The sequence below is a fragment of the Podarcis vaucheri genome (genome assembly GCF_965113315.1).
Source record: "Podarcis vaucheri genome assembly, chromosome: 5".
In the NCBI taxonomy this organism is placed as follows: Eukaryota; Metazoa; Chordata; class Lepidosauria; order Squamata; family Lacertidae; genus Podarcis; species Podarcis vaucheri.
In genome coordinates this window covers 64,017,788-64,033,480 of record NC_138763.1, presented here as the reverse complement: position 1 = coordinate 64,033,480, position 15,693 = coordinate 64,017,788, and the positions used below count along the sequence as shown (strand labels likewise).

The 15,693-nt window shown below is 41.0% G+C and overlaps 1 protein-coding gene across 1 annotated transcript in view; it reads right to left on the bottom strand.

Moving 5' to 3' along the window:
- Nucleotides 1–15,693, bottom strand: part of ADGRA1 (adhesion G protein-coupled receptor A1) — a 322,886-nt gene that overhangs the window by 153,357 nt on the left and 153,836 nt on the right. Inside the window, exons 9-12 of the mRNA XM_082225336.1 lie at nucleotides 10,739–10,937; nucleotides 8,946–9,095; nucleotides 6,768–6,929; nucleotides 1,445–1,648 (exon numbers count right to left, since the gene is read on the bottom strand). Coding sequence (XP_082081462.1) covers nucleotides 1,445–1,648; nucleotides 6,768–6,929; nucleotides 8,946–9,095; nucleotides 10,739–10,937 — 715 coding nt within the window. The remainder of the gene's footprint in view (nucleotides 1–1,444; nucleotides 1,649–6,767; nucleotides 6,930–8,945; nucleotides 9,096–10,738; nucleotides 10,938–15,693) is intronic.

Genomic DNA, 15,693 nt, shown 5'->3' with positions numbered 1-15,693 from the left:
TTTTGAATACTTTCTAAAAGATTACAGAAAATATATGCAGTATTTCACTTGTTAAGAGCTGTTCTATTATGGCACATCCCGCAATGCTGAGATGTGGCTTTTCAGATGGGTTTTTAAAAAGTAATCACTGAAACAACGGGCGCCACATTTCTCTCAGAAACTGAAAAGCACAGAAGGGTAAAGGAGGGATGACCACATTTAAAGATTTTGAGGAGTTCCAGAACCAGCTTTTCAACATTTGCTTGGGAAATGTTCTATAATACACAGAATACTTCAAAACTTCAAAAACTAAGCCTATTAAAATAAGATTCCGTTCAAGGATAACAAGAACTTCAACTTGGAACACTCTAAATTCAATAACATGCTCAACCAAATGCAAAATTCTATTTAGCACTGGATCAGAATCTAATTGTTCTGCTTCATTATTCAATACAAATAATACATCCCACTAAGGAACTCATGTCTGTTTGCTTTCTTAGATTATTTCAGGCCCCATAGATAGATAAATAGATAGATAGATAGATAGATAGATAGATAGATGATAGATAGATAGATAGATAGATAGTAACAGAACTGCTAATATTATTCGCGACATTTCATAAAATAGAAGTGCCATTCCAAACATGGTTTAATATTTCTTTGTCACTTGTCTAGCATTGCTCAAATCATCTGAACATATGATGGACCCCCCTTTGCAATTTTTTCAAAGTGCCTCATATAAACATTCAATATACATCATTAAGGAAACAGTACATAACAAACAGGAAATTACATAAAACAATTCCTAATCACAGCTGAACAAACAGCAGCAAATCCTCTCATAACTAGCAACTCTTTTTCAATATCTGGATGCTTTTATATACTTCTGCTTTCTAGTAAAGGGAAGATAATCCCAATTCCTACATACATTCAATATATACCTACATCCTTTGGCAAAATCATAAACTTGAGACAAAAGCAAAATGAGATTTATATATTTATTCAATATTACTACTACTAATAGATCAAGTGAACCCTAAGTAAACCATACATTTACTCCATAAATTAGACTTAGATGGATTTAATCAGCTTTGGTCCACCTTGTCCCTGGGCCAGGATCAGAATGCCTGCAACTATTTTTTGCTGGAGGCCATAGGTTTGATGGCATTTCAGTCCAGTTTACTTTCATACCACAAAAAGTCCCACATGCTTTCACACTATTTTCATTGTTCTCACCATTCAACCAATGCAACATTTAGGATTCAATATCAAGTATTAGGGGTGTGTCCTTAAATCGACGTACACAGTTCTGTAAGAAATATTGCCAATGCACTTGCAAAACCAGAAGGAAGTTCAGTTCATCATTTCAGACCACTTATCCTCATTGCTCCAAATGCTGCTTTCAGTGCAAAATGCAAACTATTTTATGTATAAATTCAGTGTATTCTTTGGTTATACCACTTACCATTGGAGAGAAATTAACCACAGAGGCACTATGACTGCCAGCATTGCACTTAAAATTCAAACGTTGGTCTGTCTCCCTGTTCCCTGTGTTGCGGCTCAGTGGCCTGTCTGGATCTGCAGATATTTTCTGGAAGGCAGTGCAAGTCATCCCCATGAAGCTAGATGGCTTGATCATAAAGGCCTCCAGAGCAATATTAAGAGAAACCTGTCAAAACAAATTTGAGGAGCTGGTATAGTTTTAACATATTTTTACAGGCAATAACATATATAAAATCTACATTACGTATTTGCTTATGCTGTACTATACACACAAACACACATACATAATGCATCACGAAACACCATTCATGTGCACCCACAAAGTTACATAACTTGTAGGCTTGCAACACTATTTTTAATTTTTAAAAACGTACAAGGATCTTCTTTTTTAAATGTACTAGGACCTAACACATTTCTTAAATTTTATCTTTACAGAGAAGAATGATATTAACTGGAGTAATTGTATTTTAACAGTCATTAGTTGTTTGTTTTAACAAGATTCCTATGGTCAGATGCTCACCACCTTTGAAATGAATGGGAAATGTGCAGGAATTCAGATTGGCAATTTTTTTCTCGCAGTGCTATGGCAGTAATAATTCATATCATATTACTATGGCAACTAAATGTGGTCAAGGAAGGAATAGTTAAAATTTCTCTAGAGCATCTACAGCCAAATGGATGGTCTCCCTGAATCAAGACACATTTCTTAGTGTTCCATGATGTAAAGTACCGATTAACGGTGACCGAGGAGGTGAAGTGACAGGACTGGTAAAAAAAATATTTTCAGTTTCATTAGCTGGAATCATTTACATCGTCAAGAAGATATGGTCTTTTCATATTAAGAGAGAAATGGAGGCTAGCACAGTCTCAGTGATGCAGTTGGCTTAATTGCTGCTGGCTAGCCTCCAAAATGAACAGCAGTTGTTTGGTATTGTACGAGACTACACAGAGAAGTCTACAGCTTTATTTACAAGTTGAAGTTGACTGTACGCTAATTTGCCTACAGAAAGGGGGGGAGAGAACATAAAGAATGGCTAAGTAGGATCAAGACAAAGAAGCAGTCTGCCTAATTGTCCGCAAAGGGAGATAGATACCCTTAAACAACAAGAAGAAAAATGACCTGTGGTACTTGACATCTAAAAACATTTACTGCCATACCAACATCAGCTTCTGGATAACTACGCCATATATGCATACTACATATGCAACATCAAGCAACATTAAGGTGCCTCTGTTCCATTTTTTGTGCGTTAGTTCTGGCTGGACACACATTGCAGCAGAAAAGAAAATCATTTACTGACTTCAAAAACAAGTGCAAATATGAAAGGGGAATGCAAGGTGAATCAGCTGTACCAATAGTTCCCAGTAGGACAGATTTTCCAGATAATAGAGAGCCTTCCAAATAGCAGAGATACAGCCAGGTACTCCCGGCATCAATGAAGTATATCACAGTACAAAAGCCAACTATCATCAAGGATAAGAGAGATATCTTGGGAAGAGAAGGTGACAGAACAGAACCATGTGATTTTAGAAGACCACAATAATGATCACAGGCCAGCCACATCACAAGCATCAGCTAGCAGCGCTAAAGGAGAAGGTTCTTGTTTCAACTAGATTGGATGACAAAATGTAGACTTTTTAAGAAGTTGCTGACCACTTGAAGACATTCCACTAATTTTAGGTATCCTCGCTACTTCTTGTTCAGTATGCACAGTGAGGGGGGAAAGTATTTGATCCCCTGCTAAATTTGCCCGTTTGCCCTCTGACAAAGAAATGACCAGTCCATAATTTTAATGGTAGGTTTAATGTAGCTGCGAGAGACAGAATAACAACAGGAAAACCCTTAGAAACCCAGAAGACAAAAGTCAGAGATTGACATGCCCTTCCCTATTATGTGAAAAGCACAGCACAAACTATAGGAAGCTCATTCAGGAAAGGTGCTCTAAGGACTCCTGTTTTTCCTTTCCTTTGATGTGTGAAAGGCAGACTCCAATAGATAAACTATCTAGGTTTCCAATTCGTTGTTTCATATATTGGCATCCAAAGGACGTCTTCTAGATCAGAATTTGTTTTTGCATGTTATCGTCAAGTCTCGCTGAACATCTGCTGCTGTAACATGAAACATGGTAGTCAGAGATAAGAACTGACTTCTAAATGCAAAACTAAATCTGATTATGGATCCTCTGCTACGACCATATGGCATCAGTTATGTCTTTACTACTATTCTGACGTATGCAACTAGCTAGAAATCCTAAGTATGGTTCCCCTAAGCAATGCAATCCAAGAAATGCTTTCTGTTCTAACAGAAACTGAGGTTTGGAAGGCTTTTATTCTGAACTATCACTTTATTATTTGATTCATCTTATTAGGGGAAAGTGTGTTCTAATAATTCAAAAACAGTAAAAAGGGCAAACTATTAGTTTAGATCAGTGGTTCCCAAATAGCTAAGTACTGCAGACCCGCTGTTTTCCAAAAGCCAAGCCACGGACTCCCTACTTTTGAAAATGTTGATACCTCTGTGGTAGTTCTTGTTATGTGAATGGTGTCACCATATCCTCCATCATGTCCCAGCACAAAATCAAGCCACTCCTGTGTGGGTCTAATGACTTGCATGTTTTTGGGTGCCCTGCAAAATGGGATGTCCTGGATAGTTGCTGGGTATGTATCACAGACCCCTGGAGTCTGCAGACTACAAATTGGGAACCACTGGTTTAAAACAACTGGTTAAAGGCAGGAGTGGGCAGAAAGCAAACCTACTGTTCGTTTTCTGGGTGATTTGCAGTAGACTTGCAAAGGTTTGTGACTCTAAATTGTTTAACAGCAGCAGCAGCAACAAAACTACTCTTCTCGCTTAAATTAGGCTATTTAAAGGAAGAAAGGTAGTCAGTAGTAGTTTTTGTGTGAAAGGACTGTGAGGTCAGTTAAGTTCTGGCACTGGAAACACATTGCTAGGTTCAGAATATGCTCAGAGGTACCTGTGTTTTGTTTTGTTTTTAAAAAATGGTTATGCCTTTTGCACCTGGCTTGATTGTAGATCTTAGGGTTTTAGTAAAAAAATAAAATCAAAAATCAAAGTAGATGTGACAAACTTGAAGTCTAGCCCTATTCTACCTCTACTTTAAAGTACAGTGGTACCTCAAGTTACAAATGCCTCAAGTTACAAACGCTTCAGGTTACAAACTCCGCTAACCTGGAAGAGTTACCGTATTTTTCGCTCCATAGGACGCACTTTTTCCCTCCTAAAAAGTAAGGGGAAAAGTCTGTGCGTCTTATGGAGCGAATGTGTGTTCCCTGGAGCCAAATCGCTGTTGTATTGTGCCCCTGGGCTGCTCTTTGGGGGTGGGGGGAGGAGCCACGGTGCTCTGTCGGCAACCTCCGCTTTCCCCTGAAGCCCCGGCAATGTTTACAAGCAGCGGGAAGGCTGTGCGCTCCCGGGCTGCTCTTTGGGGGTGGGGGGAGGAGCCACGCGGCTCTGCCGGCTGCCTCTGCTTTCCCCTGAAGCCTGGACAAGGTTTGCAAGGTTTGCAAGCAGAGGGAAGATTGTGTGCTGCTGGGGTACTTTTTGGGGGTGGGGGGTGGGGAGCTACACTGCTCTGCCTGCAGACTTTGCTTTCCCCTGAAGTCCCGACAAGGTTTGCAAGCAGACGGAAGGCTGTGTGCTGCTGGGGTGATTTGGGGGGGGGGGGGAGCTACACTGCTCTGCCTGCAGACTTTGCTTTCCCCTGAAGTCCCAACAAGGTTTGCAAGCAGAGGGAAGGCTGTGTGTTCCTGGGCTGCTCTTTGGGGGTGGGGAGCAGCAAATTGCTGTCTCTCAGTGCCTCCTAATTCAACTGCAAAGGATTGCCTAACTGGATTCTGAGCTCCATTTGAAGTTTAAAAATAGTAAGTTTGGGGATTTCTTCAAGTAGCAGTTTTGGGGAAATAGTCATAAATACATGCAAAGCATCTCCACAAGCCAGTAATAGTAATTTCAGCTAAAACTGAGCAGGTATCTGGCTCAGGAACAGTTTAAACTGCACAGCTATAACCAGACATCCTGTGTGTGTGTGGACCATGTTCCTAGTAGCTAATCTTTACTGCTGAAAAGAGGCTCTGATATTCCACTCCAACTCTATAATTCATTATACAAATTCTTACAAGTACAGTCCACCTATACTAAACCAAAAACATTGTGTTCTCTTGGTATTGAATGGAAGCTATTTATTTGCCCTCTTTTCCTCCTCTGTTCTTTGCTCAGTCACTCCATTTTGAATCTTCCTTTCAAAACAACCATGCCTGTTTTGAGAAAACTTCAGAGATTTAGGAACTGGAGCACAATCGTTTGATCTTTTTGCTGTTCCTCCATACTCCAAGCACTTCTCATTTGCACAGCCCTGGTTTCTCTCCCTGACTATTAATATTCTTGATTAATAACAGTAAAATGCTCAAATTTTAGTTTTTGTGACTGCTGCCAATACTGACTTCCCAGTGATAATGAAAACAGCTACATTATAATGGAATGTGTCCTTTTTCCATTCTCATCATTATATACCGTGGCTCGCTTTAAAGCAGCAAAGTGGACAGGAGCCACACACACTTAGCTGTTTTAAATAGTTTAGTACAACATTTGAGTCAGATTTTTTTTCTTGTTTTCCTGCTCTAAAAACTTGGTGCGTCTTTTGGTCAGGAGCGTCCTATGGAGCGAAAAATACGGTACCTTGAGTTGAGAACTTTGCCCCAGGATGAGAACAGAAATCGTGTGCTGGCGGTGCAGTGGCAGCAAGAGGCCCCATTAGTGAAAGCACGTCTCTAGTTAAGAACAGTTTCAGGTTAAGAATGGACCTCAAGAATGAATTAAGTTCATAACTAGAGGTACCACTGTATATTACTCTCAGCAGAAATAACTAATCCCACAGTAATTATTTTTGGTTGGTGGTGTCAGACTCCTTCTTTCTCTACGTAATTCAAAATATGATTACTACTACTATTAAGTTTTAAAGCTGTGTGTTGCGACAGCCCAAAAAATATGGATCAATCATTTATCTAATATAGATTATCGGCCACACCGTGGTGGTAGTGGTAAAAAAAAAGGGAGTAAGTACTAATAATTATTACTGAGTCATTTCTAGGTCCTGATGATGAACACGAGCTCATAAGACAAATGCACTGGGTGCTACAAAATCAGTTGAGATATAAACCAATGCTGTATGCATACCCAGATCTCCCCCCCCCCATCCCTCTCTGCTTCTCCCTCCTACTCCCACCTTTTCCATATCAAAAAGCCACAAATAAATCTCAAGAAATACCTTTGATATGACCTGTGTATTACTGGTCAGAGTTTGATTTGCAATATGTTCCACACACTGTACAATCCTGGTACAAGCTTTATCTTCCTTTTGTGCCATCCATAATACATGGTCATTTACCAGCATTATATTGCTGGCAATCTCAACTACAGCATCTGCAAGCTGGTAGGAGGGAAGGGGGAGAAAAAAAGGCATAGTGCAAAGTATTTGACTACTGCACAACAATGACATAAAAGCACAATTGAAAGCAGCTGCATTTAACTGGTCTAGTGAGCATTTCAGGAATTACTAGTTCTTAGAGCATCAACCTAAATCCTGTATTCTGGCTATAAGACTAAATTGATTTCTTATGGATAAGCCTGTCCCCAAGTCAGTGACTATAAAGTCAAAACTGTTTCAGAATTATATGAGCCCAAGCAATAATGTTCCATTGACATAAAGTATATCATGCTATGAGTGCTTTACCAGTGATTTGTTCCTCTTCCAGCCCCTGCCTTGACTACAGATGCAATCTAATCCCACTCCATGTGTTCTTTTTCCAAGTTAAGTAAATGTGAGAGAGGGGATAGTGAGGATAAGTGACTAACATCTCTCTCCCAATTGTTCTTCTCATTGCCCTCCATGAGGATGAAGTGGGGGGGGGGCTCCTGTTCTTGTGCAGGATCTCTGTTTTAAATTGTAAATAAATTGTAGTAGTAAATAAAATGCTAGTGCCCCAATTCAGTTGTGAGGTCAAACACAACTTGAGATATGGGTTGTGCTACGATATGTAGTGACTATGTGTATCAGGAATGGGAAACCTACGGTTCTCCAGATGTTGCTGAACTAAAACTACCATCAGCCTTAATAAGCATGGCCAATGGTTTGGAATGCTGGGCACTGTAGTTCAGCAATATCTGGAGAGCCAAAAGTTCCCCACGCCTGATGTAGATTGTCATCGTTCTTTTAGTGCCCCCGAAAGGTTTTCACCAAGATGTGTTAAGCATTTCACTACTTTGTAAGGTTCTATTTTTTTGGTGCTGTGGGTTAAACCACAGAGCCTAGGACTTGCCGATCAGAAGGTCTGTGGTTCGAATCCCTGCAACGGGGTGAGCTCCCGTTGCTCGGTCCTTTCTCCTGCCAACCTAGCAGTTCGAAAGCACGTCAAAGTGCAAGTAGATCAATAGGCACCACTCTGGTGGGAAGGTAAACGGCGTTTCCGTGCGCTGCTCTGGTTCGCCAGAAGTGGCTTTGTCATGCGGGCCACATGACCCGGAAGCTGTACGCCGGCTCCCTCGGCCAATAAAGCAAGATGAGCGTCAAAACCCCAGAGTCGGTCACGACTGGACCTAATGGTCAGGGGTCCCTTTACCTTTACTATTTTTTAATACCATGTTGAGGCCTTGCCTCTTTTTTCCTCTTAGGGTTTGGTACTGATCCTCTTTTTCCCCCTTCATAAACTATGGGGAATGCATGCCCACTTTGGGTCACTGTGTCAATTACCTATGAAGGCACCATGAATGTTGGAGAAAGCAGATGTCTAGAAGTATCAAAATATATGAAGCACATCATACCAGCTTGCAGCCAAGATATTGTTCACGGCAATAATACTAAATAGGATTAGAACTCTTGTGATATTTCAAGAACTGCCTTCATTTCAACCTTAATGAAGAAGCTGTGTATAAAACAGAACAAAAAGACCCCCTGCACACAATAGATCCATACAATGGGGTATTAGGTCCAGCATCTTGTTTCCAGCTGTAACTAGACATAGCATATGGGAGGCAAGCAGAAGGTCTGAAAGAGGCAGCCTTTCCCCACCAGTAGTAACTACCCTAACCATAATCTGTCCTGCAGCCCTCTATGTATCCTGAAAATCAGGTCCAGAAGAATGAAGAATCCTCTGGAGTAAATTTTGGGGTTATGGAAGGAGAAGAAGCCCATTTAAACAAGTGGAATTGTGTTTGTATAGCTCTGGATACAACCCTATATAATTATTGTTGTACTGGGGAAAATTCTAATTCAAATGAAATTAAGAATGTGCATACTTGAAGTATCTGGTTGAAAAGCCACAACTTTTGTCTCTTAAAATACAGAAATTTACTGCTGGGTATTTGGTACTAAATTTAAGATTATGCCTCTGTTCTTTGTTTTTCAGCTTCCAACAGTCACATATTCATTAGTAAGACAGTATCTTACATCTTTTATTTCATCCATATATATGATTAGCTTTTCCAGCATGTAAGCCAAATAGATAATGTCCTCCTTATCTGAAAAGTTGGCAGCATCTCTTGTGTAGGCTGCAAGCTGATGGGAAAATTCAAGTGCATTGGTGGAGTTGAGATGCATCTGGAAATAGAATACAAAAAATAATAATAATGCTGCCTATAAAACACAGCCAAATGTTAAACCCCAGTTGCACTTTACAAAATAAACAAATTCAGTCTTACAGATGAAAAATGTCATTCATGCAAAAATTCAGTCTCAATCTTCAGCCCTTTACAGGGTAAAACACTTGCTACAAACAAGGCTGTGCGAGGTTAAGTCATCAGGTAACTTTTACACCTTGGTGCCACTAGCACTGATTCTGCTTCACTCGTTTGCTAACTGAACGGATGTATTAAGGTCAGATATCATGAGCATCTTGCCTGAATCTAGAACAGGAGTGGGGAAACTTTGGCCCTCCAGATGCTGGTGAACAACTTCCATCACACAACCAATGCCCAGGGATGAGGGGAGTCATAACTCAACACCATCTGAGAGACAGTGTGGTGTAGTGGTTAAGAGCAGTAGACTTGTAATCTGGAGAACTGGGTTCGCGTCTCCGCTCCTCCACATGCAGCTGCTGGGTGACCTTGGGCCAGTCACACTTCTCTGAAGTCTCTCAGCCTCACTCACCTCACAGAGTGTTTGTTGTGGGGGAGGAAGGGAAAGGAGAATGTTAGCCGCTTTGAGTCTCCTTTGGGTAGTGATAAAGCAGGATATCAAATCCAAACTCTTCTTCTTCATCATCTGGAAGGCCAAAGTTTGCAGGCCCAGGTGCACTAAGCCCTCTGCCAGGGCCAGGAATTCAAAGAAAGCAATGAAACACAGGACAGCCATGTTGGGATAAAATCCAACCACAACTTTATTGATTACAGATGTAAGTAGGTTTGGTGTAGGCATTGGGTATGTATCTGGAATCAACCAACCCGTCTGCTAGCTGATTATTGGGGTTGCCCTATGACATACATCAAATTGGGGCGATCCCTTCAGCAGCACCACCCTGGGGGGGGGGGGTGCTATGGCCCTTTGGCTCCCATCAGGGTATCTGAACAGAAGCACCATCCTCACTGACCGCTTTAATGGGCTATCCTGTCGCTTGTTGTGGTAGAGTGTGATCCACCTCTGGCTAAGGATCCAACCCTATGTCTTACCCACCATCAAGTTGTGACGATTGCTATGAGGTCAGCAAAGCCCTCAGCCAGGGTCAACTGGATTGAGAGAAAAGTCTTGCCTGGCCCCAAATATGGCGACTGAGTTCTTCTATAGCAAAGCCATGAGCACGCCCCGGCAACCTGCCATTGTTCAACTCATTATATATAGTTTAGCATGGGAGGGTGGGAAAATTGGCCCTGACTGAGCTGCCAGGGGCTGATCGCATCTCCTATTTATGCTCAGGGAGCGGATCCAACTTGGAAGCAGTGGATAGAGTAGGGTCCCTCAGACATTTCCCCCCAACCACCCATGATTGGGCAGCTTGAATGGAGGCTCTCATGAAGGAAAGGAGCGGTCTTTCCCCTCTCCTGATCTATATAATAAACACTTCTGACTTTCCTTGTTCAAACCTAGAATATTTGTAGAACTTAGATACTACAAGCATATTTCCGATCCTGTCCTTGAAATATACCTTAGATAACAAAGAAGTAAACTTCTATTTCTGTGCAGTGTGCTGATAAGAGATGTGCAACATCTACAGTATGCTCTATGCATAACAATTGGTGTCATTTTACCTGACTAAAAGCATGAAGGACTTGAGTAGCTTCTTGTGAGTAAGGACATTCAGAATAGCTTTCTTCAGCCCACCGACCTGTGCGATTACACTTACGCCATGCTTTTGACTCTTCTGCTGCATTCAAGAGGGAAGCTGGGTTGACAGAATACTGAAGACATGGGTGGTAAGCAATTACACCAGCCAGAGTTTTGGGCCATCTACAAGCAAAATAACAATAATCAACCGTCAGCTAAGGATGCAATTCTGTGCACCAGGGGTAGCGAACGTACCTCCCTCTAGAAGTTGTTGAACTACAATTCCCATCATCCCTCACAATTAGCCACGCTAAAAGGAGTTGTCCAACATAGTGAAGACACCATGTTCACCACCCCTACTGTGCACACTTGCTAGGAAATAAGCTCCAATAGGGCTTACTCAGAAGGACTTACTTCTAAGTGCACCTAGACTGCAGTGCACGTGAAATATTCTTCTTGAATTGGAAGCCTTAAACTGATTCTCTGTGCCGACTAAGCCAGACTGGAGGGACAGGGTTATCTGCCACCATCATTCATAAAAAAAATTGCATTGCATTTTCCAGAATGCCAATCTATCCTGTAACAAGGTTTGAGTGATTTCTTCTTTTCTTCTGTTTGTTGAAGTTATAAAATTATGTTTATTATATTTGCTCTGTATTCTGTTTTTATATATTTTATTGCTGCAGCTGCTCTGAGGCCAAATAGCAAAGGACAGTATACAAAACTTTTAAATAAATAAATAAATAATCAGTACTAAATTGTAATGTGACAATCTAGGTGGGAAATTCACACATCACTAACACTCAAGTGAGAAAATTGGTAGAATATACACAGACAGTTTGGCACAGATAATCTTGAACTGCTACATGCTTTAATCAGTTTAATTGGAACATTCATCAATTAAAACACTCCACCTAGATGCTTCCCTTTCCATCCTTTCTGTGTCATGTTTATTAATTAAGTAAGCCTACTGGCAGGCCTTGTGCTGTCTTTTAATTTCTGAACAGCACCTAGAAATTTCTAGGCCTGGTAACAATAAGTATTAATCAGCAACACTTGGTTCGTCTGTGGGCCTCAATTTTACTCATTGATTATGAGAAGAAAACTCATAATCAGTGGAGTTGCAAGTTAACAGCAGTGCTGTTTATTATTTGAAGCGGTTTTGGTTTGATATGCTATTACGCTAGGGAATGATAAAGGGAAAAACTATAGATGGCCTTTCCTTCTAAAAAATGAGTGATAGCTTTTCTTTATTAAACCGTACATTTCCACACTTCCTTCCATATATCAAATAGCATATTCTATTAAATATGAAAATGTGTTTACATTGATGGAATGCTGCCTCACAAACACAAATCCTATATACAGAAAACTACCATGTCAGATAGAAGGCTAAGCTAGGTCTGTGCTAACTGACACATCATTTTCAATGCACCGGCAGTATTTCTGTATGGAGAGGCATTCTATCATGTGAGGTTTCCACCTGAAGGGATTTCGCCAAGACATGGGTTTATCATCTCAGTGAGAATGAGGCTACAGACATAATAAAAACTGCATTCTTTTGGAGTTTCCAGAATTTGTATAGTCTTCAGAACAAGAATGGGAGGGCAAGGAGACTACACCACTGTAGGGCATTTACTGCAGCAGCCCCCTTCAAAGCCAGGAAAATTCTCATTATTATTCTTTCAATTTATATACCACTCATTATCAAAAGATCTTGGGGTGGTGTACGAAATTAGAAACACATTAAAAGACATCAATGATAAAACGTAATAAAAGAATAGTAAAGAGCATACTGACAGACAGCCTAATGGTAAAATAATCATAATAACAACAGTCCTATCCCCCACACTTTCACAAGCCATAGATTATTTAATAGCCACAGGCCTGACTAAAGAGGAATGTCTTTGCCTGGCGTCTAAAGACATGTAATGATGGCACCAGGCGAGCCTCTCTGGGGAAAGCATTCCACAATTGGGGAGCCACCACAGAAAAGGCCTGTTTTCTTGTTGCCACCCTCCGAACCAGGAGATGTGTATGGATGAAACTGGCCACAAATTTATTCACTAACAGAAATAGGTGAGGCTGGCATGGCATCAGAACAGGATCTGACCTGAAGTACAACCTTAATCACCAAAGTCGGGGCGGGGGGCAGCCGCACACCAATGATCCAACGTGGCGCAAAACCATGAGACTGGGGCTGCTGATAACTTAAGTTGGTTTCTGACTAGCCCTGCCCCATTTGAGCTAGGGTGGGGGGCTGTTCACCCCTCAAGGTCCCTTAAGGGGGTCTCCCCTTTTACCTATACCCTACTCAATGCCATTTCTGCCCAAGCTGTGACAATGAAGATAAGGCAGCTAACAGACAGTGAGAGAATGATGAAAACTTCCCAAACAAGGGGAAATGGCAGCTGAGAGTTAAGTTCATTTCTGGCCCTATAAACCAGGGAAGCCTCTGTGGGAGCCTCTAAAGCAGGGATTCCCAAACTTGGTTCTCCAGCTGTTGTTGGACTACAACTCCCATCATCCCTAGCTAGCAGGACCAGTGGTCAAGGATGATGGAAATTGTAGTCCAAAAGCAACTGGAGGCCCAAGTTTGGGAAACCCTACTCTAAACCAAGGGAGGGAGGGCTATGGAAGTTTGCAGTACATATGGGGGGAAGGAGTGTTGGAAGAAGGCTGAATGAAATGGGGGCCTGTCCTTTTATTAAAGGGAGTGCTGCTAGCCTGCCCCTTCCTGAAATCTCCCTAGGCTATGTGAGGTGCAGAGATCCCAAGTTCTAGTGGGAGGATTGCCCTCTCGCTCTGGCAGATGGCTCCAACAGGCTCGCCAAGCCATAAGTAAGTGAAAAACAATGAGACACCTCAGAATACTCGATTCTAGCATTAAACCAAGTTTTTTTTTATCAAGCTTTTCTTCTTCTTCTTCTTCTTCTTCTTCTTCTTCTTCTTTTTTAAAGGTGCTGCTACGTTATGCATTGACAGAGTCTGAGCCAAAAATGCATTTCCGATTCTGAACAGTACTGCAGCTGGAAGAAATATGGTGCTCATTCTTCCTCACACCTTTCTAGCCGCAGAAATAACACATTATGAAGAGAAAAGACTTTGGATGCAAAAATGAATCATGGTCAGAATTGTATAAATAATTAAAAGGAATATGAACCAAGGAGCATTTCTGTCTTACTTCTGGCCTGAACGTCACTTTAATTGAGCTACTCTGCTGATATTTATTTATTAAAGGGCTAGATGCAGCTATCCTTTCGAGTAACTCTAAGTGCAAGGCACTTTGTCTACCAGATGAGAACTGTTGGGCTTTTCAGCAAAGAATAGTATGGGAAGATTTCAGTACTAGAATATCAGCGTTTAGTATCTGGAAACACAGGGACACACACCGACCGTTTAAAAATAGCTTATAATGAGAGAAAAACAACACAAAACACAGCCATCACCCCATAATAGCTTTTGTTCACTGAGGCTTGCATTACAAATCCTTGCAGCAAGTTTTCAATTACAAATACCACCTGGGCCTGTCAGCTCAAAAGACTCAACCTTTCCATTACATTTAACGCTTCTCCTTTTAAAAACGAACAGCTCTTCTTCTTTTCCTTCCCTTCCCTTTCTAGTTTTGCTTTTGTGATTGTGATATCATGCTTCCTACGTATTTGCTAGAATATCAAAAACCTCAAAGACCTTTTCATGATAAATTATTGGCATGCAAGTTGCATCCTGGGAAGAGAAACCTTTCAAGGAAGCTTCAGGTGTTAATGTTAACTTTAGTTCCAAAGATGTTCTCCAGAATTCTGAATTCATTACTTTGAAATGCCAAAGGAATCTATGGACTCAGCATGCTTTTGATGTAAGTTTCTAAAATAAATTTGTGTGGACTTTCTGAAAGATGATCAATAAGGACAGAAATGTCAATTCCTCAGCTTTTTGATTTGTAGCAAATGAAGTGGCAAAACACCTTTGGCATTAGTTCAGCATTCATATATATATTTTATTTATCAAGAAGACAATGACATTTGGTGGCAAGGGATTGAAGGGCTTCTTAATGAAAGCTGCATTATGTAGCAGCTAGTACAAGTCTATATAATATATTTTTTAAGTGACTCATTAAACAGCACCTCAAGTTGAGCCTTTCTGTATTGAGAAGAAATGCGGTCTACAGTGACTCTCTCTTCTTGAACTTTTCACACAAAAGCAAGGATTTTTGTTTTACAAAAAGATGCCTTGCCTTCTAGGAGGCTTATAAAGATATTTAGTTTACCATGCAACAGTGAAGGAATAATGTTATTGCTGGGTGGGTGGGTGTGTTTAAAGAAATGGAATTAAGTTAGTGATAACTCCAAACACAATGGGGTAATTAATGCATAAGGAGGAAAGACTCACTTCCAGCACAAATGTGTCACGCTTTTGTTCTGATTCAGCGGGGGTGGGATGTTGGGTGGTCTCCTTACATTCTTAAGAAATGCATGAGAATGGAAGGAAAACTGCAAGCCATTTCTATTTGATTTATAACTGTATGTGTGGCTTGAACCATAAATATTATCTTCGGAACATGCACACTATACATTGGAGCTGCGGTACCTATGGTACCTACAGTTCCCATCGTCCCTGAAAAGTGGCCATGCTGCCTGGGATACTGGGGAGTTGGTGCCCAACAATGTCCAAAGTACCACAGATGCCCACCGCTATCTTAAGGTATGTCTAGATTGCACTTTAAAGTGGCCTGGATCCAAAGAGCTAATTTAGACCCGCACATAGGCTTTGGAAAACCCAGTAGGATTTTATTTTATTTTATCTGCCTTTTCTTCACCCACTATGCAATATCACATGCGGCTTTTAAAAGCCCCTTCAGTTCATGTGAGATGTGTGACTGTTGTTTGAAAAACTCAAACCCAGAGCATTCTTGAATGTGTACAAATAGTTACACAGTTCG